This window comes from Salvia splendens, chromosome 2, assembly GCF_004379255.2.
Source record: "Salvia splendens isolate huo1 chromosome 2, SspV2, whole genome shotgun sequence".
Taxonomy (NCBI): Eukaryota; Viridiplantae; Streptophyta; class Magnoliopsida; order Lamiales; family Lamiaceae; genus Salvia; species Salvia splendens.
Genome location: NC_056033.1, coordinates 18,765,780 through 18,793,674, shown reverse-complemented (window position 1 = coordinate 18,793,674; position 27,895 = coordinate 18,765,780). Strand labels below are relative to the sequence as shown.

Sequence of the window (27,895 nt, the reverse complement as noted above, 5' to 3'; positions counted from 1 at the left end):
TTCCTCTTTCCGGTAGCTAGGGTTTCCGCCATAGCTAGGGTTTCTCGGTAGCTGGTGGTGTTGTGTGGGGAACGACTGATTTTTGTCGAATACGGCCAGTCCGACTCCGATTCCAGATTCCTTGGGTTCTAGATTGGGCAGCTTCTCATTGACGGAGTCTCTTCTGACCAGTCCGTATGCCTTCCTCGCCGTCGGTATTGGATCCATGTTCAGGATCTCTCTTTTGATTTTATCGTATCTGTGGTCTTCTAATGCCCATACGAACTGGTATAATCTATGTCTTTGTGTATTCTGGTTGTATTTCTCAATACTGGAGGGAGTATCCATTGGGTTAGGATCCCTGGTGTCAATTGAGATCCATAGATCTTGGAGTTTTTGCCATAGACTCTCTAAACAGAGCAGGTCCGATATTGGAATTGGTCGGCGCCACTCCCGCACGTTGTGGCCAGACTATCCCATAAGTCATAGGTCGTTTCGTATTGGGAGACCTTATTGACGAGGTTGGCGTCGATGTTGTTGATGATCCAGTTGAAACAGCAATCGTCTCGCTGCTGCCACGGGTTGTAGGTTGGGTCGTTCGGTGGGGGAGGGTCTGTAACTCTTGTTATGTGAGACGCCAGACCCTTCCCTAGGATCCCCCTTCTCATCAGTTTTGCCCATAGGGGGTAATTGTCCCCATTGAGCTTTTCTGTCAGGCACACCTCGCCTAGTGATTCTATAGATGAAGGCTGGTCGTTTGGGGTTTTGTGAGATATATTCAGTCTCATGAATTCAGCGAATTGCTCGGCTGAAAGGGTTATGGGTTGGTTGGTTTTTGGTGGTGTTTTATATTCGGAATCTGACATTTTTTTGTGGCTGTGTTTTGCAGGTTCAAAAGGTCGGGAAAGGTACTCGACACTGTGATGATAATTTTCTGAGTCTCATGCCCGAATAAACCTGCTCTGATACCATCTTAAAGATGGTAATCGAGAGGTGTGTGATTCATAAGGCGATGCATAGTTTGAGAGAAGGTATTTCGTAGTAAAAGACTTTGTATTTCTTGTGTTATGTTTACAATGTAATTCATCACCTCATTATATAGGTGAGAATATAGTCTATCTAAGGTAAATACAATCAAAGGTAATCATCATCAAAGGTAATCATCACCTCATAAGGTAAATACAATCAAAGGTAATCATTCTATTTTTGGACAATAATGCAATCAATTATTCTCCAATATTCACTCAATCATCACCTCTTAGCAACACCCAGATCATTCATTTCAGAATCTCCCTTTAGCTGATTGACAAACACGGATTTTGCATGTTTTTAAGAACTAGATTTGGTTCGTTTAAAATGTAAATCATGCAAATTATGTTCTTAAATTTCATATATTATACGTTTTGGTATTTTTGACGTGTTTGTTAAGAAATGATAAAAAAACACTGAAAAAGGTGCATAAAGGCCGGTGCAGCGGCATCATTCAGGCCGAGTTTCCTAGTTGTTTTGGAGTCCAATCAGTGATTAATACATACCATTCTCTTCCTCTTCGAAAGAGCTTCACATGGTGTTCTGTGGAGAAAAGTTATGTCCATTCTATGAACATTGCGCAATGCAGTCAAGCAAGCGAAAATTTAGGCAAAAATTCAAGGAAGAAAATAAATTGTTATCCAAATCTCTCCCATTTCTTGTAGGGCATGAAAATCATTAAAAATAAACCTTTCTCTAGCCTATAAATATCCAAACCTAATTCATATTCTCTATCTCAGAGCCTCCAATCTTCCTATCTCTACACATTATTCCATCTAATCTTTCACACTTAAATTCCTCCACCTTCCATTGAAGCGGAGTTCTGCAGATCCAGGCAAGAGAAGACTGAAGATTGAAGATTCAACCTTGGGTTTTATCAATTTCTTTCATGTCTCGTACTTTTATTGTTTTTACTACTTGTCTATGAGTAGTTAAACATCCTTTGTCGATTTTTTTGTTGAAGACTATTATGAACATGTTTTGATTTATTGAATTGAACTTATTCCCTAAACCCTAAACCCTAAACTTATTCCCAGCTCTTGTGATTATTTTGCTTGTTGTTGTGCTTTTATTATTCTTTTGTCTGTCCAACTTTAGAACTATGTTCATTTACCTAGATTAATCGAGAGATAACTAGTTTTACATGGTAAAAGGAACGAGTACAACACATAGGTTTATCTGCACTCGAAAGAGGGGACCTTTTGTGAGGGATTGAGTCTTAGGAACTTAAGGAGTTAGAATCTAATCTATTGGAAGGAGACTTTGATAGTTAGAGTCTAATCTACTAAATAGGTGCGCTTGAGAGGGCTTATTCTAGAATCACGACTTTCCTAATAATCATAGAGACAAAAAAAAGGTAAAGGTTCTGTGAGATTAATCATAACTAGGTCGTAGTGGTTGGATTCTAAAACTCTACATTCTTTAGCCTACTTTGTATTATTTTGTTTTTATGTTTTTGATATTTGTTTATTTATTTTTCTCTAGTTTAATCAATCTAACCCAAAATCCCGTGTCTCTAAATAGTATATGACGCTTAGTATATGATAGCCAGTTGCAATCTTATTCCTTGTGTTCGATATCCTGGTACTGAACCTTGCATGCTTGCAGGTATTTTTAGTGCTAATAAATAGTGCATCACTGATCCTTGACCTAGCTAATATCTTTGATTTCAGGTCAGTAGTAGATACAATGAAGCCTTGTTCTTATGCTTCCTTACAAACACACAACTGTCATACAAACATCTGCAGAAACCAATTTTTGACAACTTTCACCGAATTTTAAGTACTATTGTCGGCTACTTTGCTTTAGGCCATAAATACTTTTCTAAAGCATGTATACATTTTGTTATGAACCAAATACTTCAAATCCTTGGAGCTGAGCAATGTTGATAAACTCGTAGTTTTGCAAGTTTTTTAGATGTTTAAAAGTGCATATTTCAATGTTTTGATGAGTTTGTTGAGTTTTTGTAGACACAACAAGTGGAAACGGACGAAAACGACACCAAAAACCAGGTGTCACGACCGCACTTCCTAAGGATCGAAAGCACGGTGGATCGCGACTAGTGGGGGAATTAAGAAGCGGGGAAGAAGGGGTAGCAATCAAAGAAGTACGACATATAGATCAAAAGACGAAATTCCATTATCAAATCAAAGTTTCAAATCACGAAGTAACATAGTGTGAATGACATAGTTCAACAACTTAAAGAAAAAGTAAAAATTCTTAAGACTTAGAGTAGCGGAAGCAATTGAGAGTTTGTTTACTACTATGTGTGAGGACACAGTAGTAACCGGAACATTTATTGAATAAAAATCTTGGCTCATTGCTCAACATCCTCCGCCTCCCGTCCTTGCTCAACCTGCACATAGGGAAAACATATGCAGGGGCTGAGTACTTGATGCACCCAGTGAACTCATGCCCGAAATACATTTATCGTTTAAGTTATGTCAAGCCATCATTGAGTGAAACTCGGGTTTTACTTAAGGCCGAGAAACACTAAAATCATTCCTTAAAATAGTGTCCGCGCAGACAAACATCATCCTCCATCATATACCATATCTGAACCATCATGTGAAACGAGAATGTGGCCACAAACTCGATCTCTGGACCGGCCGACCTAGAGGACGGCTCACGATCCCCATCAGTGCACTAGCCTAAGTAGGGCTTAGCCCCTAGTTAGACTCGGATTCGTTAACCATCAAAGTCTAGTAGAACTTTATTCTAGTAGACAAATCAGATAGGCAATTCAAAAACATAAAATACGGCGTGACATAATATTTAAAACCACCCTTATTTCACCATAAACATATCATTTCAAATAAAAGAGATTAAGTAATAAAGCCCACCTCAAAAGCTTAGAGTTTTTCTTAGTAGCTTCTCGTTCCGACCTTAGCGGCTGTACGAACCACCTTTTCGGAAAATACATAAAGTACCCATCAAATCTCGGTAACGAAGATATTTAGAATCTCTAAGTAAAATCTTTTAATTCGTTTTCTCAGTTTTTCGTGCATTTTCGATTATTCACCGGCCGCCCAAGGCGTCGCGTGCGACGCCGGTCGGCCGCTTACGCTCGTTCTTTCCTCCGTTGGCTCCTCGTTCTTTCCTCCGGTCGGCCGCTTACGCTCGTTCTCTCTCTCTCCCTATCTTTCTCTTCCTTCTCTCTCTCTCTCGCCGACATAAACCAGCGAATTTCATCCAAATCCGTCGGTGTCTCTTCAATTCCTTCCACGCCGCCGTTCCTCCGTCACTACTGTCGCCGTCCGTTGTTGCTGGTGCCGGCTTCTCCAATGAATCCCGTCGCCTTTCAACTTAACTCCGACAAGCTCCACTTCAGTCGGCCGCTCGCCGTCGGCAACACGAGGCCGCTACTGCATGGAAGACGCGACGCCACCGCTGTCTCGTCGGGAAGACGCGACGCCACCGCTGTCTCGCCGGGAAGCCGCTACGCTACTGTCGCCATCGAGCTCCTCTGCTCCAGCCGGCTTCACCGGCCACCGCCGACGTCCACAGCGAGCCGTCGGTGGTCGGACAGCCTAGGGGCGTCCCTGCCGCTGACCCGAACAGCCCCGCACAAGCCTGAAAAAGCCCTGATTCCCTCCGGGCAGCCCCGTACTTAACCTGAACGTCCCGCAAGGTATGTTTTTATTACCAAGTTATGTTCTTTCGGACTTTCGATTACATACAGCGAGTGTTCAATTATGTTGATTGTTAAATTGTTTGAATTACTTGTGGAAGGTGAATTGCGAAATGATGTAGGAAATATATATATACTAAAAATTCATGCTTTGGGGATTGAAAAGAGATTATACCTCAAGAAGGATTGAACTTGGTGGTGGAGGAGCAAGAATGGTAGCAGTTCCTACTTCCTTCTCTTTCGGCTCTCACTCTATCTCTCGGCCCTCTCTCTCAATTTTTTTCTTTCTTGAAATGTTGAAGTAGAAGAGTAGTGGAATGATGAATGAACATAAATTATAACATGGGTGACTCTTGATTTTGTAGAATTAATTGTGGGAGGTGGAAGGTGAAGAAGTTGAAGATTGGAGGGTCTCCACTTGAAGAGGGCGTCGGCCATGAGGGAGAGGAAGAAGAAAAGCTACTTGGGCTTGCTCCCATTTGTTTGGAAAGAATTGGGCTCCTAATTTAATTAAATTGTTTTGGGCTCATTTGGTTGTAAACCCAAGTTTGATAATATTATTAATTAGTTAGATTCTTAAATAGTTAGGGCCCAAGCCATTTTTTTATATACTCATTGGACTCTAATTTAATTTGAGAAGCCCAAAAAAATCTATACGTACTTTATATTCCCGCATTTCTTTCGATAATTAAAATTCACGGAAGCTTTATTAAATTTCGTTATCTTGTTCTTCACAAAGATTAAAAAAAAGCCCAACGTCACAATTTATATTTGGTGTTGTTCCAAATATAAATTCCTCGACCGTTCCTCGATTACGCGTGTCATCTTCCATAAAAATATTCGTCTCCCACATCTCATTCATTATGCTAAGTATAGCAATATCGTCACCATTATTTTAACGAGACATTCACACGTCTCCAAAGTTCCACAATTACATAAAAAGGACGTCCCAAATCACACCATCACATAACTACCATACTACATTCCAAAGCACATTAACGAAAAACATAGCATGCATAAATATTTTATATTAATTATTTCATGACATGCTTTAATTTAGTACTTTAAAAGTACGGGTGTTACATTCTACCCACCTTAACAGAAATTTCGTCCCGAAATTTACTCATTTCTAACGAACAACTCCGGGTATTTCTCTTGCATCTTATCCTCGAGTTCCCAAGTAGCCTCCTCGTGACCATGATGTTTCCAAAGAACTTTCACGGACGCGATTGATTTATTCCTCAATTCTTGCACTTTCCTGTCCAGAATAGCTTCGGGCTTCTCCTCATAACTCAAGTCGGGATTCAATATCATCTCCTCCTGATGTACCACGTGTTTGGGATCGAACACGTACTTTCTTAATTGCGATACATGGAAAACGTTATGCACAGTCCCAAAACTTGGTGGTAGTGCCAACCTTTACGCTACGGGTCCCACCTTCTCAAGAATTTCATAAGGCCATACGTAACGTGGCTTCAACTTTCCCTTTACGCCAAACCTCGTTATCCCCTTCGATGGAGATACTTTCTAGAACACCTTATCTCCATGGTTGAACTGTAAATCTGTAGCACCCAGAAAATTGTGCCTTTTTTAACTTTTATTTGATGGCTTATTTTATTTTAATTAATGTGGATGTTGAATGAGAATCTCTTTTGTGAAAATTGAGTCTCTATGTGTTTGAGTTAATTATGTGAAATTAGTTGTTGTGGGTTATGTGAGTTAATGTGATTAAGCTTCCAATGTGTGAATTAAATTAAGTGGGATCATGCATAAATGTAAATCATGCAAATTATATTCTTAAATTTCATATATTATACGTTTTGGTATTTTTGACGTGTTTGTTAAGAAATGATAAAAAAAAGACTGAAAAAGGTGCATAAAGGCCGGTGCAGCAGCATCATTCAAGCCGAGTTTCCCAGTTGTTTTGGAGTCCAATCAGTGATTAATACATACCATTCTCTTCCTCTTCGAAAGAGCTTCGCATGGAGTTCTGTGGAGAAAAGTTATGACCATTCTACGAACATTGCGCAATGTAGTTATGCTAGCAAAAATTTAGGCAAAAATTCAAGGAAGAAAATAAATTGTTATCCAAATCTCTCACATTTCTTGTAGGGCACGAAAATTATTAAAAATGAACCTTTCTCCAGCCTATAAATATCCAAACCTAATTCATATTCTCTATCTCAGAGCCTCCAATATTCCCCTCTCTACACATTATTCCATCCCATCTTCCACACTTGAATTCCTCCACCTTCCATTGAAGCGGAGTTCTGCAGATCTAGGCAAGAGAAGACTGAAGATTGAAGATTCAACCTTGGGCTTTATCAATTTCTTTCATGTCTAGTAATTTTATTATTATTTTTACTACTTGTTTATGAGTAGTTAAATATCATTTGTAGATTTTTTGGTGAAGACTATTATGTACATGTTTTGATTTATTGAATTAAACATTTTCCTAGCTCCTGTGATTGTTTTGCTTGTTCTTGTGCTTTTATTATTCTTTTGACTGGCCAACTTTAGAATTATGTCCATTTATCTAGATTAATCGAAAGATAACTAGTTTTACGTGGTAAAAGAAACGAGTACAACATATAGGTTTATCTGCACTCGAGAGAGGGGACCCTTTGTGAGGGTTTGAGGCTTAGGAACTTAAAGAGTTAAAATCTAATCTATTGGAAGGAGACTTTGATAGTTAGAGTCTAATCTACTGGATAGGTGCACTCGAGAGATGGCTTATCCTAAAATCGTGACTTTCCTAATAAGGTGGTCGTTGTTGGATCCTAAAACTCTACATTCTTTAGTCTGCTTTGTATTATTTTGTTTATATACTTTCTATTAGTTGTTTATTTATTTATGTCTAGTTTATAAATCGAAAACCAAACACTCCATGTTTCTGGATAGTATATGATAACCAGTTGCAATCTTATTCTTTGTGTTCGATATCCTGGCACTGACGTTTAGCTATACTATCTACCATGTATGCCTGCAAGTATTTGTAGTGCTAATAAATAGTGCACCATTCCTCCAAATGATTATGCGCTCCAATCCAAAAATTCATTCTGCTCTCACAAATTCTCACATTCCATGCCGCCTCCGCCTCCACCTCCACCTCCACCTCCACTTCGCCGCGGCCTCTTACCGCCTCCGCCTCCACTCTTCGCCCTAGCTTGCTTCGTCAAATCGGTGTAGAGGAACGAAATTTTGTTGCAAAGGATTTGAATTTAAATTTAATTGCATTAAATTTAATTCTAATCCTCCATTAGTGCAAGTGGCTGAATCTTTAGTCTTACTTTTGGAGAGGTCCAATTTCTAATGATACAGAATGTATTTGAGATCCATTTTCAAAGAAAAATTCAAATTGGTGATTGATCTTGCTATTTTAATTTTCAATTTTTACGGAGAAACAAAAGATAAAGTAGATCCAACCATAAAAATTAAATCTAAACTAGAAAGGATGAATGATCAAGAGATGATGAACGTGGAATCCCACCATAAAAATTAAATCTAAACTAGAAAGGATGAATGATCAAGAGATGCTGAACATGGAAAGGAAGATGTATGCCACTGATGGAATAAGATAAAGACACTTACACCATGCTATCAATATCCATGGCTAAACCTTCAAGGAAACCACAAACCTCAAAATACTTCTACTTGATTCATACTTGAACTAGCAATTGACGAGAATTTCATATTTGTACTAGCAATTTGATGGGAAAATCAACCAAGAAACTAAGAATTGGATACAAACCCTCAAAGGGGAAGAACAAATCTCACAATATTTTAATTCAATGTTCAACCATTACAAAATGTGCTATTTAAAGCTTAGGCTCAAATTCCAATAAAGCCCACAAAAACTAGCCTTTGCGTGAGCCACCCGTTCGGGTGGAATCCCTCTGGATCGTTGACGCCTTAGTTTTGTCACCCGTCCAGGTGGCTTTTGGTGGCCGAAAGTCACCCATCCGGGGGACATTTTCTGCACTGCGGGCTTTCGTAAAACGGCCATAACTCTCTCCACCGGACTCCGATTCAGGCGTGTAAGATGCTCACACGAAGCTCTTTCGATGACGAAGACAATGGTGGCCTTTTGAAAGCGTTTGGGCATCATCTCGATAGGCTGATCACTGGTTGAATGCAGCGTATATGAAATCATTGATGCACGAGTTCCATGATCGTATTATCTAATCATCTTTAGGATGTATTTATGCTCATTTTCTGCTTCCATTTACACATGCACAAAGTAGTTTGTATTCTCTGAATTTTCTTTTTTTTAATTACTTATCTTTTTTACTACCTCCGTCTGACATTAAGTGTCATATTTAGTGTGGACGCGAATTTTAAGAAATGTAAAGAAAAGTGGGTTGAATAAGTTAGTTAACTATGAGTCCCACTTATATATATTAGTTTTATAATAAAATGTGAGTTGAATTAGTTGGTGGAATGTGTGATATACTTACCATTTATGGTAAAAGTGAAATATGACTCATATTATGGGACGGACCGAAATGGCAAAATGTGACACTTAATGTGGGACGGAGGTAGTAATATACAAGCTTTAAGTTTTAATTACACATCGAGTAATATGATGGTGCAATTTTGGCTGCTTAATTCTTAATTACACAGAGTAATATGATGGTGCAATTTTGACTGCTTAATTCTTATTTTTAGTTTGGGATTGCATTCCTACTACTATACATGTGATGAAACAACAAACCCAAAGAGTCATTGCTAATATTTGTTGGCTACTTAGATATTCTTTGGGATTATATATGCAAACTACTGTATTTTTCTTCAAATTAAAATATAATGATATAATTGATGAAATATCAATCTTCTCAATAAGTCCATTCTTGGGGTAGTATTTGCATCGCATCAATTTTGTTTGGTGGCTCCACTTCAAACATTGTATGATTATCCCCCTGTCCTTCCGATCTCATCCTTTCATCTGCTAAGTACAACATTAAATCGTTTGCATTTTATATGTATCTAATAAGTAGAGTGATCATTCAATGTGGAATTTGGATTCTCTGCTCTGGAGAAAAGCATACTAGGGGTGTTGTTACTAACAACATATCAGAATATTATTTTATTAAAAAAAATCTGATATTTTAATATTATAATTTATAAATAAAATATTAAAATTGTAAGTAACAACATCTCCTGCTATGCTTCTCTCCGGAACTGAAGATCCAAATCAAAACGTTGATGTGAATGTTACCTCTAGGTGAAGAGTGATTGGTAGATGCGGACATCGATAGTGGGATGGCGGAATCTGGAAACTTTGTAAAGTGAAGCTCGAGAGCTTCGAGAACCCTCGTCGGAATCAGAACCGTCGATAGACCTGTTCAAACACACGTACACTAATGATTTTAAAGATGCATCGACTTTGTGTAACTTTTTTATTTTCTTGATGAGTCTTTTTGAGTTAGCAGGAGAATTTATTGGGTGGAGTTACAAATGGCCAAGAACATGGTCTAACAAAATATTCCCATTATTCCAGTTTAAATGAAATATTTCATTTTCAATACAATTCATCGTATACTATGTTGTAACACACGTATATTTAATGTATGACGTCTGGTTGATAAGCATGGTATAATAAATTAAAAAATTACTATTGGGATTTAATGTGGAGAAGTTGCTTTCAGTTGTGGTTTCAAAATGTCATCAACAATAAAGTAAATGATAAAAGGACATTCCATCCATACACCTAACAAAAACTATCAGTTATTCGAAAGTCCCCATTTTCAAAATGAATTTAAGTTATTTGTCCTAATCAACATAATTGCTTGCCGATAATTATAATATCATCATTTCACGACTTTGTTATAAAAATATATAATTTCGATATCACATTCAAGTTTTTAATATATACTATTCATTGTTGATTCTTTTATAAGAAATATTTGAAAGAAGATATCTCACTTTCATTCCAAACAGTCAGTTGTCTCGAAAATAACATACTCCTTCCGTTCTACCACAAGTGATCAACTTTCTATTTTGGGTTGTCCCACTACAAGTGATCAATTTCTTTTTTTAACAAAAAACTAAACTTTGACACTCTTTTACTTTATTCCCTCTCTCTTACTTTATTCTCTCCTTCTTACTTTATTTTCTCTTTATGTCTCTTACTTTTTCCTTTCCCATACTTTATTCTCTCTATTTTAACTCAACGTATATCATTTTCTTAAATCTCGTGCCCAAAAGAAATCCATCTCTTGTAGTGGGACGGAGGAAGTACTACTACTCTCATTATAAAATGATTTTTCATGAATTGTTAAGAAAATATAGTAAAAAAATAAGGAATAAAATAAAAAAATATTTTACTAAAAAATCAAACGACTCTACTATCCTGGCATGGCCCAAAAGAAGACTCAGACCACTATAAAACGGGAAATAGTAAAATGTAACAATACCTGATTTCTTATTTTGGTGAACCGGGTTGTTAGTCACTCGAGGCAAGAAGACACCGGTTCCGGATGGTGCATTTCTCGACCCGGGTCCACCAAGAAAGATGGCCCGCATGCCCGAACCACTATGCCCCTTCGTTCCCGACCCATTTCTCCACCTACCATCTCTGTATCGACCATAATTCACCTCTGGTTTTCGTGTCCGTATCTGCTGAGTCAACTCAGCTCCCTTAACCCTTCTTCCTCTCGAAACACCAATATAATCCCCAACACCCGATTGATCCTTCAACTGAGAACACATAAACTAAATTATTATTACTAATTCACAACCACAAGCATATACTCCCTCCGCGTTTCATTTCTGCACTCATGAATAAAGTAGGACAGAGAATAGTGTAGAAAAAATTTTCTCTACATTATTCTTTAGCTTAATTTATTTTTTTTACACTTTAGCTATTTATTATTATTTTTTTAAAACAAATGAAGAAAATGAAACGCTTCAATAATTAATATATAAGTGAGGGAATAATTTGATTATAATAATCGATCACCTTAGTAGTATGAACTTCGGCCTCTTCTTCTTGAAGCATGCACTCGGCCATTTGGCGACTCAACTCGGCGGCAAAATCGGCCTCGTCGTCGCTGTCAGAAGCAGACGAACTCGGACTCCTCCATTGCGGCATGATGCTTTCCCGAGTTTCTTTTAGCTTGAATAAATCAGCATACAATAAAGTTTTCCTCTCTTCAGAATCGAAACCCATACGATCCCAATTTGTTCGACTACTAAAAAGAGGAAATCTTTAATGAAGAGAAGACGGAGTGGGAATAACGATGTCACGTTCTATCCATTGCATATGAATATATATAAATCAATATGTGATTTTTAATTTGTTTTTGTTGTTGGGTTTAGTGGTTGGACGTGTGTATATTAGGTCTAACCCAACTGCCAATTGTTGGAGCCTCAATATCTAAATTCAAGCTATTATTGAAATGTTACTATTTAATACTCCCTTCATTCCCTCACAGTTGAGATGGAACTTTTTGGCACAGAGTTTAAAAATAGATATTTAGTGTGTTAAGTAAACAAATAGGAAGAGAGAGATAAAAGTAGAGAAAATAGAGCAGAAAGTGGATAAAACAGAGAGAATAAAGTAAAAGAGAGTAAAGTAAGAGTGATAAAAAAAATATTTATTACTTCCTCCATCCCACATTAATTATCACTCTTTTCCATTTCGGTCCGTCCCACAATAATTGTCACACTTCATTTTTACCATAAATCGTAAGTAGGTCTCACATTCCACTAACTCACTTCACTCACATTTTATTATAAAACCAATATAAAAAATGGGTCCCACATTCCACTAACTTTTCCAACAAATTTTTCTTTACATTTCTTAAACCCGTGCCCACAATAAGAGTGACAATTATTGTGAAACGGGGGGAGTATTATACTATATATGAAAATAACTAAACTACGAGGGAATTTTTTTAAATGAAAAATGACTCAATTATAAGAAAAAATGGAGTATATATTAGAATTATACTATGCCTTGCTGTCTTAACTAATCACGGTTGATGTTCTCTTTTAGTTGAAATGATTGGAACAAATATTGTTATCCTTTAGTTGAAATTTGTACGACACTATTTTTAAATTATTAATATAATATATTTTGAATTCGATTCTCCCATAAAGTTGAACTCTTTCTTATGAATTAGGCTACTATTACCATCCCATAAAATTTCAATTCTAAGTTTTAATTAAAATATTGGGTAGAGAAAATGGTTGTGGTTAGAGTTAGTTTGGGATGTTAGTGACCTACATGGTTGACCCTTTATTGTTCAACAGCCCAACAATGAGTCTTACTTAGGTTTTGGTTTGTCTTCTTATGTATAGTGCGATTGCACCTATATTTTCCACAGAATATTAGGTGCTATTGTTTCAAGTTTTCAACTTCTGTCCCTCTCATATTTGAACCTATTTTTTCTATCTTTTCTTCTCCATAATCTACACCAAATGTTAAAACAAAAAAAATATCAATAGTAATTATAATCTTGATTTTGTAGACTTTAATGCCTCCATAACCTACAAGGTGATTAGTTTAACTAACAATTCAATGACCATTTAATTAGTTATAAGATTTATTGCGTACATACCTATCTATCTTAACCTAGCTAGAGTTATAACTCAGCTTGATTGCAATTAATTATGTGTTCCGTGCATTTCTCTAGTAGTAGGCCTACTTTGTTTTTCTATTCATAAATGATTAAGAATTGCATTCTTCTTCGTTTGGTAAATTCCCATGGTGTTAAGGCTTGACAGTGTATTTTCTTGGTCAACTGGCAAATTGTTTGTAGGAAGATGATTATATGATTGAATACTTTTAAATATATTAAACTACCGAAGCATAGGTGTAGTAAATATCCGCTGACTTGATAATGTGAATCAAAGGAGCATAAGACTACCAAATATTTGTTCTTAATATATTTTCTAGTAAACCAACACAACAACAAATAACAATAAATGTACCCAAGAAATGATACCACAATAATATGGTAACAAAAGATAAACAAAATAAAGGTGCTATTGATTAATGTTTGTAATCTTAGTCCTTGTTTTCCCAAAGACTATTTTCACCAAAAGCAAGATCCTAATTGCTCCACAAAAATAGCAACAAAAGAATTAGTATAATTGGCAACTCTTGCATTGTCCTCCCTCTGTCCATGAATATGAGTCTCGTTTTTTCATTTCGGTCTGTCCACGAATAGGAGTCCCGATTCACTTTTACTATAAATGGTATATATGTCCTACATTCCACTAACTCATTCTACTCATATTTTATTTTAAAAAATAATACTCCCTCCGTCCCCAAAGAGTGTGCACTTTGGGTTCAGTACGAGTTTTAATGCATTATTGGTAAAGTAAGAGAGAGATAGATAGAGAAAGTTTTTTAAGTATTATTAGTGGAGAATGGGTTCCACCTAATTAGAGAGAAGAGAGTTACAAATTTGGAATGCTCGTGCTCTTTGAGAAAGGATGAAAAAGGAAATAGTGCATACTCTTCAGGGACGGAGGGAGTATATATAAGTGGGACCATATTCCACTAACTTTTTCTCACCCACTTTTCTTAACTTTTCTTAAAACCCCGTCGAAAAGAAATTTGACTCCTATTCGTGGATGGAGAAAGTACTCATTTTTGTCAGCAGGATAATCTCTTAGAGCTTAGTATTTATAAGATGTTTTACTTGCATTTACATGTATGAAAGTCAAATAAGTCTAATTTTGTGCTTAGTATACTGGTCGTGGACATGTTCTTCGCAGTTGGTGATGCAGTAGGTTCTTCTCATAAGAAAATTTGCATTTCACAAGCTAGGTAGGTTTTGGTTACCATCGTGAAAGGTTGTAGTGTTAGTCCTGCAAATTTCTATTCCTAAGATAATAAATGACACAGGTGGTATAGTACTAAACTAATCTAATAGGATGATAAGTCTTTCTTGGATATTTACTAAAAGACGAGGTCTTAGTGGTTGTTGCTTTTTTATCATTGATATAACATTGAGTATATTGGCCTATCAAAAGTTATGAGTTTTCCGTAACCCGAAAATCTTGATATCTTGAGTAGTGATGATTAATGTCTAGTGGTGCTAGGATTATTATTGAAATAAATCATGTGTCGAATGAGTTTAGTTTGATTATATCCTCAATATGAGTTTAGAAAGAAATTTTGTAATTCAGGAAAATGGTCAGTTGGAATCTATTTCATGAATAACGTATAAAGTTTTTAAACTAGACCTCTCTTGGGAAAATATATTAATTAATTAAAAAGTCAAATCACATACTGAAAATTAATTAATACTCCCCCGGTCCCATAAAAATATGTGCACTTTCCATTTTCGTCCGTCCCACAAAAATATGTGCATTCCATTTTTGGAAAGTTATACTCCCTTCATCCCATAAAAATATGGGCAATGGGTATGACACGAGAAATAAGACAAAATTGGTAAAGTAGGAGAGATGGGTAGAATAGTATGGTAAAGTAAGAGAGAGGAGGAGAATGGTAGTTAAAGTAGTGTTAGTGAATAGTGGGGCATACATTATTAAATTGATATAACTTTCCATAAATGAAATGCACATATTTTTGTGGGATGTGCTAAAATGGAAAGTGCACATATTTTTATGGGACGGGGGGAGTATCAATTAAATAATGTAGGTCTCACTATCCACTAACTCTACTTAAACTACCATTATCCTCCCCTCTCTTACTTTACCATACCATTCATCTCCTTTCTCTTATTTTTACCAATTTTATCTTAATTCCCGTGTCATATCCATTGCTCATATTTTTATGGGACGGGAGGAGTAGATATGTATATATCTTAAACATCGAAAATAATTAAATTAGAAAGAAAGTTCAAATTACTCGTAATTTGAGATTGGATGTACATTGAATACTATTTTACCGTAATCAGCAATAGAGAACTAACAATATTTTGGAATGTGGATTATGAAAATTGAGAAGGGAAGAAAATTAGAAGGCACAAAGGAGAAGAAATAGCGTAAAATAGAGGACAATTTTTGTGTAAGAAAAATGTAGAGTTTGTTGTAAACGAACTACGAAGAAGAGAAGTGGCACATTTATTTTGTCGAAATAAACCCAATATCTCTTATTTTTGTACTCCGTATTATTTTAACTTGTATGTATATGATTGTCCAATTGTCTCGGTTCTTGACACTTGATTTCTTATGCTTCCAAGTTCTTCGATTTTTTTTTCTAATATTTACGAAAAAGATTGGATTTATGTAAAACAAATATTTTTATTTACTTGTAAATTATCATGAAAATTATAGTATTTATTATTTTTTTGTACTTTACTCTACCCAAATTTTGTGGAAACAAAAAACTGATTTCTTTTCACTAGCTTCTTTAACTATCCTATTTTGTATGAGAATAATTATTTTTATTATTTTTAGAAAACAGAGGAAGTATATGATTAAGTATAGATTGTCTTTTTATTGCTGATTGTTACTCCCTTCTTTCGTCATTAGGATTCTCAGTTCGGTGCGGGTTTTAAGAAATATAAATATGAGTGCTTATTCGACTGGTTAACCGGTTACAAAATTTTATGAATTCAGGAACTAGAACCGGAACTAATCGGTTCTGGTTTGGAACCGGCAGATTCCAGTTAGGAACCAAAGAACCGGTCAGTTCCAGTTAGGAACCAAAGAACCGGTTTGTCATCTAATTTTAATTCAAATTTTGACTCGAAAAAAAGATTAAATAATTCAATAACGAAAAAATTATAATCCAACATGTAAAAATATAACAATTCATGAAAATACACATATTCATCATCCAATACCTAAAAATTTTAAAAATTAATTACCAAAAAAAGAGTAACACCTCAAAATAATCGATAAATCAATATCTAAATTATAAAATAGGGTTAAGAAACTTGAACAATAGTATTAGTATATTACATTATATTAATAAAATTATAAATATAAATTAAAATTTAATCCGGTCTAACCGGAACTGGTTTTATCAAAAAAATTGGAACCGGTACTAGAACCGGAACCGGAACTGAAAAATCTGGTTCCTGTTCCACAATCAACCGGTCGGTTCCGGGTCCGATTTCGGTTAACCGAGAACCGTAGAACCGGTTAAGTACCCCTAAATATAAAGGAAAATTGGTGAGAAAAGATAGTGGAATATGAGACTCATTTTTATATATTAGTTTTATTGCAGCAAGATCTGCCCCTCTGTTACTAACTGCGCTGCCCCTGTGGGAGAATGAGAGGGAATGTGAGGGGGAATGAGTTAGTGGAAAGCGAGGTGTAACTAATATTTATAGTAAAAGTAAATCAGGATTCTTAATGGCGGACGGACTAAAATGATAAACCGGACCTTCTAATGGCAGACAGAAAGAGAAAGAGTGTCTGTTAATTATTTTAGTTGGTTTTGACATTATTGAATGCGTCGTTGAATTGTTACAGAGTTGAAAAACATAATTCTGACTATTTGTATTGTTAAATTAAATAGTTGCGATGATCGATGATTAAAAAAAATATTGAGATTTGGAAAACAGATTTGGATAACCGATCGATTCAAATATAAAATTTGGTTCATTTAAAAAAATCTATTTAACTATAATTTCATTTTTTTCTAATTCGAATTATATGAATTAGCAGGCTAGACTTTTCAAAAATACAAATAAGTTGAAAAAGAATTATGTTTACAATATTAATTTTATTTAAATAATTTATTATAATTTTAGAATAAAATGTATATTGTTGTTTTTGTAAGACTAACGAAGATTTTACTGTGTTCAAATCAGCTGAGTGTTTAGAAAAAAATTTAATTTTAGTTAATTAATAGCTTAAAATTACGGGTGACACTAGTTTCGCATAAATCGAAAGAATCCATTCCTATTTATCTCTAAAGTGGTTTGTTTCGAAAATAATTCTACGTAAAAATAACTCAATATCCAGGACTGGAATTATGGAAGTTTGTTCCACCTTCCATGGAGATCATGGAAATCCTAAGGAAATCAGCGATAGACCGCCGCCACTGCCGGAGCCGACGGGATTTCGAGCAACAAAGAAGGTGCGCCACAGAGAGGAAGACTCTACCACGGTGCAAGACTATCGTAGCCGACTGCTCGCAGGATCAGAAATACCGGTAACTCTAGAGGAGCTATGCAAAGGTAGAACTCAGGTGATGTAGTGGTTGATGGAACGCAGCCAATCCCGGCCATAAGCCTCTCAACGGAGTTGAAGGAGAGGCTGGCTTCCAACATGAAATTCTCCATACTGGTTGGCTATACGCAAAGCTGCGACAGTTATGGGATTTACGTGGGCCAAAAATAGTGGACATGGGAGGAGGCTTTTTTCTAGTGCAATTTGCTTCTGACGAAGCATACCAAGAGGCAATTCTTCAATGACCTTGGACACTGCTTGGAAGTTATCTTCAAGTCCAATCATGTACGTTCCGAATCCAACAGTATCGGGGTTGCCTCTTAACTTCTATCCGACGGAGGTTATTAGTTGGGAAGGTAGTCCGGGTAGATTCCAATACAAGTGGCATGCAACGAGGAAAATTTGCAAGACTAGCTGTGACTGTCGACCTGACATAGCCATTAACTTCGAAGTTCACATTAGATGGAGAAGAGTTCAAAGTAGAATATGAAAACATGGAGAATCTTTGCTTCCATTGCGGCAAGAGGGGGATGTTCAAGGTGATGATCGGTCCAAGAGTATGGACGTGGTTTCACCAGATATTTATGGACCATGGATGATTGTAGAGAAGAAAAGGAAGCAACAAGGGAGAGCTCGGAGTGAGGATGGAGGACGAGGACTCCGGTTGGATCTCGCTTTGACGTGATAAGAGAGGAGGGAGATGATGGGATATGACTCAGGATAGTGCTACTCCGAGGGCTGCTAGGGTGGAGCGATCAGAGGGGGTGAAGAGAGGCTATAGAAGAGGAAAGAGTATATTGACAGGAACTGGAGTTGAGAGTAGCCTGCAAGAGCCTAAAGGATGAAATTCTAGACCAGCCAAATCCACATTTGGCGAGCTGTTTGAGTTCAGGAGCAAGGTGAGGAAAGAGGATAAGACCGTCCCTTCTAGCTCAACATCAAATGTAGATACAAACTCGAGAGTTGAAGTTAATAGTAGGTTGAAGGGATGGGATAATCAAGGAAGTATGTCAAAGCAATTAAAGGAGACCATGGAGGTTAGTGAACATAGCAATGAGGGAGAGGGTGTGTGTAAGGAGCGAATGGAGCCGACTGTTGGGCGGCAGGATATGCAGGTGACGCTCTAATGGAGATGGAGTGCAATGTTGATGAAAATGGTAATGAAAAGGATAATCATGCTCGAAATGGGGATGAGTGAGTTCTAACTGTTTTCTTAATGATTTTAAGTTGATTTGTGAAGGGGCAAAGAGTGCCCTATTTATTGGAGCTTTGAAATCTTTGATCCAGATGCATAATTTACATATCATTGCCTTGTTTGAACTGTGTATTAGTGGGATTCAAGCGGCCGGATTTTTAGGAGGTATTTGGTTACTTTGGGATGATTACTGGCACGTTGAGATACTAAATATGGCTTCACAGTATGGTCATTGCTGTATTTGGGATGATAGTAGCATGAATTTTCTGTTCACGGCTGTTTATGCTTTGGAGCCAGCAGTTCAGATTGGAGGTTAGCATTCCCAGAGGCATCAGTAAATCATCTAGCACGTTACCAGTCTGACCATCGACCACTATTGTTGAAGTTGTGCAGCTCTCCTCCGCCGATTCAATGGAGACCTTTCCGATTCATTAGATCTTGGATGTCACATGCACAATATAATGAATTTGCCAGCTCTTCATGAACACATAATCAAGGTTGCATGGATTCCATTAAGGACTTTACAGAAAGAATTAAGGTGTTCGGCAAAAAAAGACGCTTTATACCAAAATTGAAGGAGTTCAGAGGATTCTAGAGTTCAGAGTATCGCCAAGCCTTTTGAGTTTAGAATCTAATCTAAAACAAGAATTGGATCTCGTCCTCCAGCAGGATGAATCTTTATGGCATCAGAAGTCACGAAGTGATTGGATTCAGTTAGGTGATCGGAATACATCATTTTTTCATCTGCGGACGATACGGAGAAGAAAAAGGAACAAAATAGAATGTCTTAAAAATGGAGAGGGTGAGTGGATTAGCGATCAGGATAGATTACAAACATTGGCGGTTTCCTTTTACAAGGACCTGTACAGCGAGGATGATTGATACGATCCTAACTCTCTTCTATTATAATTATTTTGTTTAGATATCATAGGGATTTAGCATATCTTCTTTTATTATTTTGTTTAGATATTATAGGGATTTAGCATATCTTTTTTGTATCCACACATATTATAAATATGTGTGGAGTCTTCCATAATATTCATTCAATGAAATACAACATTATTTTGGCCAAGTCCACGTGTGATTCTTTGAATCCATAATTCCTTACGCTACCTGCTGCCCGACGGAAGGTCTCCGCGCACAGCCGGAACGTATATCTGATCTGTAGCCGTTGCCCGACAGGTTGGAACCCGCGCACAGCCGCCCAGATCTTTATCTCCGCCGACCCTCACGGGCGCCGGATTATCTTTATCTCGTTATTGTCCGTTTTATCGAATCGTTAGGGATTTAGGTCCTTAACAACTGGTGCTTGCATCGTGATCTCACCTTCCCACCATCTCGAACCGAAGCTACACCGCTGCCCGACGGAAAACATTCCGCGCACAGCAACTGCTTTGGTTGCCGAGTCCCGCCTGTCCGCCGAGCTCTAGCCGCCGGACAACTCTACTTCTGCAACGCCCGACGGGAAAGATTCCCGCGTGCCGCGTCAAAGTCAGACGCTCATCATCCACCACAGCCACGCTTCAGTCCGTCGACATGCCATACGACTACGTCGGCTATCGCCGTCGTCAATACGACGTCTCTCAGGCCACACAGCCATTCCGTCCCTACCAGCTGGCCCAACCTCGCAGTGTAACCTGTTGGGACCCTCCGAGCAGCAAGGTGGAAGTACTCCGTTCACCGTCGTGGCCTGATCCAGAATCACCATACGTCTCACACCACTTGGATCCACCTGATCGTCGCCCACGACCGAGATACCAACTCCAGGATTTCGATCCCTATGACCCTCCACCGACGCGGCAGCCCTCTTGTTGGGAACCACCGCCTCACCGGGCATCGCAGGGATACTCGGATTATGATCAGCCACCGCCGCGTCCACCGAGTTGCTGGAATCCGCCCAGACATCGAACCAATCGCCGCTGTCCACCGGCGCAACAGCAGGACCGCGGCTACCTGCCTTTTGACCGGCCCCGACGCTCGGAGACGTGCAGGGATCGACCTCACCCTCAGGAGGAGGTGAGAGCGCTGCGAGTCCAGCCCCCTCCCACCGGCCCCGCTACTCCACCGAACAGCCACCGCGGGACCTATACAGTCAGCCCACGCTGGTGACCAGTCAAACTTCTGACCAACCTACGCACTCGCCTACCTGTTGGGATTCACCGGAAGAGTTGCACACACAGCCTATGTACCAGCCACCACCGCGCGACCGATCATTGGGTCACCGCACAACGACGTTGCCTGTTGTTGCCCCCAGTCTCAAGGTTCGTTCGCCTTGCCCGGCCCAACTAGCTGCCGTAAGTGATTTCAACGAGAAGTTACGTAGTTGTAGATTGGAGCAAGCCGCCCTTCTCGCCTGCGTGAATGCATTGTTTGAGGAGAATATTGATCACGATAATCTAGCTGAGGATGTTCCCGACAACGTTGCTCACAATGGAAGTGCTAATCTTGTTGTACCAAATGACGAGTCCTTGGAAGAGATCATCAAGACCAACAATACGCCACTGCAAGTGCTTGTCGGGGCATATGACGAGAAGATTGATGATATTAGTGTTCCAACACATAAGGAATTGGAGATGAAAGATGATGTAGCGACTTTGCTGGAGAAAGGAAATAAAACCGAAGCCCTTCGATCTAGTTTAGAGCAGAAAGAAAAAGATTTCAGTGTGTTGAGTGAGAAGCCGAACAAGAGAGAGAGCATGGAGAATCAGAGCCTTGTTGATGGCATCGAGGCTGGATTGGATATGAAAAAACAGGACAGTCAAGAGGAAATGGAAGAGAAGCGAAGGTTGTTTGAGGATGAGCTTAAATTAAAAGCAGAAGAATTGGGTAAGACAGGTGATGCTCACTCCGGTTCGCAAGCACTTGTTTGTGTCTATGTGGATTTGAATGTCAGTAATGTTACAAGTATGAATCCTCGATTACCGTCGCTCGCCGCCGATGCAAGGTTGATTCCTCCGGAAAATGACACGCCGTGTTTGAGCATTCATGGAGGTGTGGCAAAACTTTTCATTTTTGCGTTGAATTGTCACGACAACAATATGGCGGGGGTGTCCACCATATCTTATACCCAACACGGTTCTCTATTGGTGATTTTGGGCGGAAATGATGAAGGGAGACGCACAACTATTCGGTGGGCGTTTGATCCAGGAGGAGATACCTCGCCAGAGCTTCTACTTTCAACTCTCTTCGTGGTTTTATGGTTCCTACCTTGAGGACAAGGTGAATTTCAACCGTGGGGGAGTTGATACGATCCTAACTCTCTTCTATTATAATTATTTTGTTTAGATATCATAGGGATTTAGCATATCTTCTTTTATTATTTTGTTTAGATATTATAGGGATTTAGCATATCTTTTTTGTATCCACACATATTATAAATATGTGTGGAGTCTTCCATAATATTCATTCAATGAAATACAACATTATTTTGGCCAAGTCCACGTGTGATTCTTTGAATCCATAATTCCTTACGCTACCTGCTGCCCGACGGAAGGTCTCCGCGCACAGCCGGAACGTATATCTGATTTGTAGCCGTTGCCCGACGGGTTGGAACCCGCGCACAGCCGCCCAGATCTTTATCTCCGCCGACCCTCACGGGCGCCGGATTATCTTTATCTCGTTATTGTCCGTTTTATCGAATCGTTAGGGATTTAGGTCCTTAACAATGATCTACACGGACAGGTATATGTTCATCGTGATTGTTTTCCGACTATTGACTCTGGTATGGTTGGAAAAATTAGAGAGCGATTTTCACGAAATGAAGTGAGGGAAGCACTTTTCGCCATGCAGTCGTGGAAGGCGCCAGGCGTTGATGGAATCCAAGCAAGCTTCTTTCAACAACATTGGGATTTGGTGCAGATGTTTGCTCGGAAGTTCTTGATATTTTGGAAGGTGGAGAAATGGATAGTATGATGAATAAGACGGTCATTTGTCTAATTCCAAAAGTTGAAGCCCCTTCACTTATAACCCAATTTCAGCCTATATCGCTCTGTAGCGTGCTATACAAGTTGGTGACGCAAACTATCGCTAGTAGATTGGAGGAGCTCATGTCCCTTCTTATTGGGCCTACTCAAGCTAGTTTTGTGATGGGGGGACATATTACTGATAATATTGTTATTGCTCAGGAGGCAATCCACTCTATGAGAAAGAGGACAGGGAAGAATGGTGTTATGGCCTTGAAAGTCGAACTTGAGAAGACATGTGATAGGGTGAGTTGGGCCTTTCTTTTTGAAACTTTACATGAAGCAGGACTGCCACCCGCCCTCATAGATGTGATCATGATATGTGTATCGACTAGCTCCATGCAAGTTTTGTGGGATGGGGGTCTAATTGAGTCTTTCCAACCTTCTAGAGGATTGCGTCAAGGTTGTCCACTTTCCTCATACTTGTTTGTCCTATGCATGGAAAGTCTAGCTCACGGTATTGAGCACTCGGTGCGAATGGGGGATTGGAAGCCGTTTCAGATTAGTTGAAAGGGTCCTCACTTGACTCACCTTTTCTTTGCGGATGATCTTCTACTATTTGGGCAAGCAGATGTCAGAACAGCTGAAGCTTTCTCTAATACGCTGGAGGACTTCTGTGTGAGTTCGGGCATGAAGGTTAGTTATGCAAAAACTGAATTATTCTTCTCAAAGAACACCCCATTCTGAGGCACGAAGACTAATTAAAGAAATTTTGGGTGTGAGGGTGGTGGATGATTTAGGGCGCTATCTTGGGGTCCCCCTTTTACACCAAAGAGTGAGAAGGTCCACTTATGTCTATGTCTTGGAGAGAATGAAAGGGAAAATAGCAGCCTGGAACACAACGCATCACTCTTTTGCAGGTAGAGTTACGCTGGCCCTATCTGTGTTAAATACTATGCCCTTGTATGCTATGCAAACAGCTAATGTCCCGTTGAGCATGTGCTCGAGCATGGAAAAGGCCGTGAGAAGTTTTATTTGGGGAAGCAAATTGGAAAAGCAAAGGATGAGTAAGGTGTCATGGAGTAAAATTACGCAACGCAAATTGGAGGGTGGACTAGGCTTGTGGAAGCTCCAGCTAGTCAATCTCGCCTTTGGGATGAAAGCATGTTGGGCGATTTTCAAGGATTCGACTTCTCTATGGGGAAGATTGCTAAGTATAAGTTCGATCCGTCGAATGGTTTTCATCCAAACGTAGATGTTGCTTGCACACCGTTTTGGATATTAATATGTAAATCTTGGGCGATGATGTATGATAGGCTGATATGGTCTCTAGGGACGGGCAGATCTGTTCAATTTTGGAACCATCGTTGGGTTCCGACTTTAGATGGTCCTCTTTCTGAGGTGGCCACGCAACGCATTCCTGATCGACTGATATATAAGACTCTGGATTTTTTTGTGGAGGATGCAACTTGGGAGTGGGCCAAGTTTCAACATCTTATTTCAGATGAGGTGTTGAATATTATAGCAGCTATTATGCCACCAGGGGAGACACACGGGAAGGACGAAGCTTGTTGGGCTCCATCATCATCAGGTAAGTTCTCTATTAAATCAGCTTATAACTAGATTGCCGAGGAGAGTCAGACATCAAGTTTCATGTCGTGGAGGCGAATATGGAGTTTGTATGGACCACAACGTATAATGACATTTTTTTGGTTACTCTTGAACAATGGCATCTTGATAAATGAAGAAAGGGTTAGGAGACGAATCTCATCATCTGATACCTGCAGTATGTGCGCTTCGTTGTCGGGATGGGAAGGAACGAGTCAACCAACCTTTCACCAAGCACGGGTCCAGAGCAGTTAACTGTATCAACCCAATCAAGGGTACCAAGTTAACCTATCTCTCCCAGCGCTTGAGTCCCAAGCACGGGTCCAGACCAGTTAACTGACAACCCAATCAAGGGTACCAAGTTAACCTATCTCCCCCAGTGCCTGGATCCAGGCCAGGACTCAAGAACTCCCCAGGGGAAATTAATCCCCAAGTTGCGCCTACCAGGGGTCGAACTCGTGACCCTAGCTCAAGTGGTTGAGGAGGGAGGCAAGGATACCGCGCCATCCTAGAGGTCACGAGTTCGACCCCTGGGAGGCGCAACTTGGGGATTAATTTCCCCTGGGGAGTTCTTGAGTCCTGGCCTGGATCCAGGCACTGAGGGAGATAGGTTAACTTGGTACCCTTGATTGGGTTGATACAGTTAACTGGTCTGAACCCGTGCTTGGGACTCAGGCTCTGGGGGAGATAGGTTAACTTAGTCTTGATTGGGTTGATACAGTTAACTGGTCTGGACCCGTGCTTGGGGAAAGGTTGGCTGACTCGTTCCTTTCCATCCCGACAACGAAGCGCAGCTCGGTGGTAAGATGCTTCACCTCCGACCGTTAGGCCGGGAGTCCGAGTCACTTCGGGGGTAGATGGGGAACCATCGTCGATCCTCCTTTAAAAAAAAAGAGGATGGTTCTGATAGCGGTTTACATATGCTACGTGACTGTCCGTCTGCTAAGCAGACGTGGTTAAGCTTCTTGAGGTATGGCGAAGCTGAGGATTTTTTTAATCGCTCTTTGACTTTGACGAAAGGGTGCTCCAGAACATTATCTCTAAACTTTTGTTGGGTAGTGGTATTAGATGGTGTACGATTTTTGGAGTAGGTTGTTTGTTCATTTGGAAGAGAAGTGCCAATTTATTTTTAAAGGGGAAACGGTAAGTCTGGAAGGAACTATGGCTCAAATTATCAACATGGCCAAGACAATTGGGGAGCTCAGCTTGACAGATGTTGAACGCATAGGAGCTGCACGTACGCCTATGTTGATTGGATGGCATACTCCACAAGTGGGTACGATCAAGTTGAATACGGATGCTTCCATTGAAGGGGCATGGGACGAGCTTTTGGCGGAGGGCTTTTTCGAGATGCTCTAGGGGATTGGAGACATGGGTTTATTGTTAATATTGGGAGTTTCTCCATCTTGATGGCGGGAATTTGGTGCATCTTATATGGATTAGAGTTGGCCAAGGCTCAAGGATTTCGGAAGCTAGACGTAGAGAGTAACAGCTTTGTTGGTGTGTCAATGATTATGGGCAGGTTCGAGATCTCAATTAATTGCCGCTCCATAGCAATTGCAATCTCTATAGTCCGAAAATGTGTTCGAGAAAAGAAAATTGTGGAATTAAAATGACACGGGTTTTAATGCAAAATTAAAAGGTAAGAGAGAGATGAAAAGAAAAATGTGTTAGTGGAAAGTGGGTCCCACCTCATTAGAAAGAAAAAAAATTCCTTAAATAAAAAATTTTTATTTTAGGGAATGGACAAAAAAAGGAAACTAATTTTAAGGGATGTAGGTAGGCATGCACAAACCGACCCGGCCCGGCGGTTAACCGGCGGTTCGGAACCGCCGGTTCATGAACCGGAACCGGGCCCGGAACCGGCGGGTCGAACCGGCAGAAGGTTCGCAGGGTCGGAAGGGCCGGTTCAGGTTCGGCAATATATTGAACCTGAACCGGCGGTTCGGCGGTTCGAACCGCCGGTTCAAAGGGTCGAACGGCATAGGGTTCGTAGGGGTTCGTAGGGGTTCAAAGTAGGGATTGGTATGAACCGGCGGTTCGCCGGTTTTGGACGAAAACCGCCGGTTTGAACCGGCGGTTCCGACCGGTTTCCACCGGTTCCGGAAGCTTTTCAGGCGTAGGGGCTAGGTGAGGTCAGAAACCGGCGGTTTGTGTCGGAAAACCGTGGGCCAACCCGCCGGTTTTGTGGAAAAACCGCCGGTTTTGTGGTTGAACCGCCGGTTCAGGCGGTAAACCGGCGGTTCGGCCGAAAATTTGAAAATTTGAAATTTGAATTTTTTTTTTATTTCTTCCAATTTTACTCCTATAAATACCCCAATTTTATCAAACACTACAAGAAGGTGGCGGTGGTGATTCCAAGTTCTCACGATCCGAACTCTCAAGAAGAGACTTCGGACTTTCATGTTTACTGCAACTATTGCGATAAAGTGTACAAATGGTCCGCCGGTGGTGGATATGGCACCCTCCGTCGCCATTTAGTGGCAAAGCATCCGGTAGAATGCGGCACTGCCTCTACCCAAAGCCAACTAAACTTCCAACCCGCCGGCTCGGGTTCGTCAGGTGTGCCTCTATTTAAATATGATAAAAAAGAATTTTGATGATACAATGACTAGATGGGCGGCTATGAAGCATATGTCCTTTAATGTTTTTGATGACAAAAGTTTTGAGGTTACTATGCAAAGTGGGTTGAATGTAGCAATCAAAAGAATAGGTCGAATGACCGTGCAACGATCTACCGTTCGGCAGTGCTTGGAGAAAAAGGTAGAATTATCACGTTATTTAGTTAACATGGGCCACAGGGTGAACATTTGCTCAGATGTTTGGACGGATTGTTTTAACCGTTATTCATACATGGGTATTACGGTTCACTTTGTGGACAACAGTTGGACTTTGAACAAGCGTTTAATTGGTTTTAGAGAATTTGAAAGTCCACACACTGCACCCGAAATTGCTTCTTTGATTATACAAGTGTTGAATGAGTTTCAGTTATGCAACAAGATATTTTCTATTGGTTTTGATAATGCAACTGCCAACACCGCAAGTATTGCCGATTTGATTGCGGCTTGTACACCGATAATTGGAGGTAAGTATTTTCATCAAAGATGCATTTGCCATATTTTAAATTTATGTGTACAGGATGCGCTTGAATTATGGCAAAAGCATGTCTCTCCTATTAGTATAACTATGGCTTTGCATTTCAAGCCGATTTGCATAACTATGGCTTTGCATTTCAAGCCACTCACCAAGTCAGAAGACCACCTCCTCCACAACATAACTATGGCTTTGCATTTCAAGCCGATTCTGATGACCCCGACGCGCAATCCCAACTAGCCGACCTATACAACTACAGCACCGGCGGAAGGTCCTCAGGTATGGTCAGTGAATTAGATTTATATTGTGAATCACTCTTTTCCTTTGGTGATGAAGGTCCTACTCCTCCCGCCC

General features: G+C 39.6%; 1 protein-coding gene across 1 annotated transcript; it reads right to left on the bottom strand.

The window, feature by feature from the left end:
• Window positions 1-9,267: 9,267 nt before the first annotated feature.
• On the bottom strand, window positions 9,268-11,992 carry LOC121767902. Its single transcript, XM_042164237.1, has 4 exons — window positions 11,601-11,992; window positions 11,056-11,338; window positions 9,858-9,980; window positions 9,268-9,584 (listed from the first exon to the last, which is right to left on the bottom strand). Exons 1-4 carry the CDS (start codon window positions 11,808-11,810, stop codon window positions 9,475-9,477), a joined length of 726 nt encoding a protein of 241 aa, XP_042020171.1. The 5' UTR covers window positions 11,811-11,992; the 3' UTR covers window positions 9,268-9,474.
• Window positions 11,993-27,895: the final 15,903 nt, after the last annotated feature.